A 1,191-nucleotide genomic window follows, 5' to 3' on the forward strand; every position below is an offset into this window, starting at 1 on the left:
GGGGCGGGCAGCTCCCCCCCCCCCCCTTTTCCCCCCCCCCCGGTAAAGGTGCTGCACCCCAGGGCCTGGTGGGTGCTGGGGAGGTTAATATCGGGGATGGGGAGGGGGCTGCATTCGGCAGCAGGACCATTAAATTTTGTGCCTTCCCCCCCCACCGCTGCAGGCTGCCAAGCTCCCCATGTCCATCATCATCGTGGGGGTCGGCCAGGCCGAGTTTGACGGTAAGGCTATGGATGTCCCCATCTCACCCCTGCTCAGCAGCCCCTGTGTCCCCGGGGCGGGGGGGGGTCGGGGGGGGCCACAACTGCCTTTGGCTGTTGGGAAAATATGAGTTGAATTTGTTGGGGCTCAGCGGGATTCACCGCTAGCCAGCATGTGTGTGGTTATGAGTGGAGGCCTTCGTTAGGGCTGAATGAGCCCCCCGAGGTGTGTTTGGGGGGGGGGAATGGGCAGCCCCCCCCCGGCAGCCAGCTGCTCTGGCACTGGGCAGGCAGCAAAGCCAAATTAAATCTCCCCCAGTAATTGCCACTGATGAATCAGCCCCGTTCCCCTGCCTGCACATGACTGCCTGCAGCTGCCAGCGCTTGGGGGCTGCTGGGTTTGGGTTTGGGGGGTTAAAGAGCGCCCACCCTTGGGTGGGGCGACTCGGGCGCTGCTGACCCCCCCCTTTGCTCTCCCCCCCAGCCATGGTGGAGCTGGACGGTGACGACATTCGTATCTCCTCCCGCGGCAAGGTGGCCGAGCGTGACATTGTGCAGGTAACGTCACCTCCCCCCCCCCCCCCGGGGGGTTGGGGGACACCCCCCCCCGCAAGCCTGGCCTGGTGGGGCATCCCAGGCACCCCAAATCAGCCCTGTCACTCCTGGGGTCCACTGACTGGTCCCAGTATGGACGGATGATGAGATGGACTGAACATTTTGGGGGGCATCAGGACATGGGGGGGACACTGGGACACAAGGTTGTACTGAGATGTGGGGGGCACTGGGACATTTAGGGGGGCAGTGGGACATGGAGGGGGTGTGCTGGGATATGGGGGGCCGAGATGCATGGGGACGTGGAAAGTGAGGCTGCACTGGGAAAAAGGGGTGCACTGGGGCTTGGGATGTACCTGGATGTGGGGGTGCACTGGGACATGGGGGTAGACTGGGATTTGGGGACACACTGGGACATCAGGGATGGGGCGGGGGGACA

The 1,191-nt window shown here is 64.1% G+C and overlaps 1 protein-coding gene across 1 annotated transcript in view; it reads left to right on the top strand.

Annotated features, from left to right (window-relative positions):
* The window catches only part of CPNE5 (copine V), a 9,028-nt gene that overhangs the window by 7,411 nt on the left and 426 nt on the right, over positions 1 to 1,191 (top strand). Inside the window, exons 18-19 of the mRNA XM_010584769.1 lie at positions 164 to 221; positions 685 to 758. Coding sequence (XP_010583071.1) covers positions 164 to 221; positions 685 to 758 — 132 coding nt within the window. The remainder of the gene's footprint in view (positions 1 to 163; positions 222 to 684; positions 759 to 1,191) is intronic.

Source organism: Haliaeetus leucocephalus, unplaced genomic scaffold, assembly GCF_000737465.1.
Source record: "Haliaeetus leucocephalus isolate CR32 unplaced genomic scaffold, Haliaeetus_leucocephalus-4.0 Scaffold1000, whole genome shotgun sequence".
Lineage (NCBI taxonomy): Eukaryota > Metazoa > Chordata > Aves > Accipitriformes > Accipitridae > Haliaeetus > Haliaeetus leucocephalus.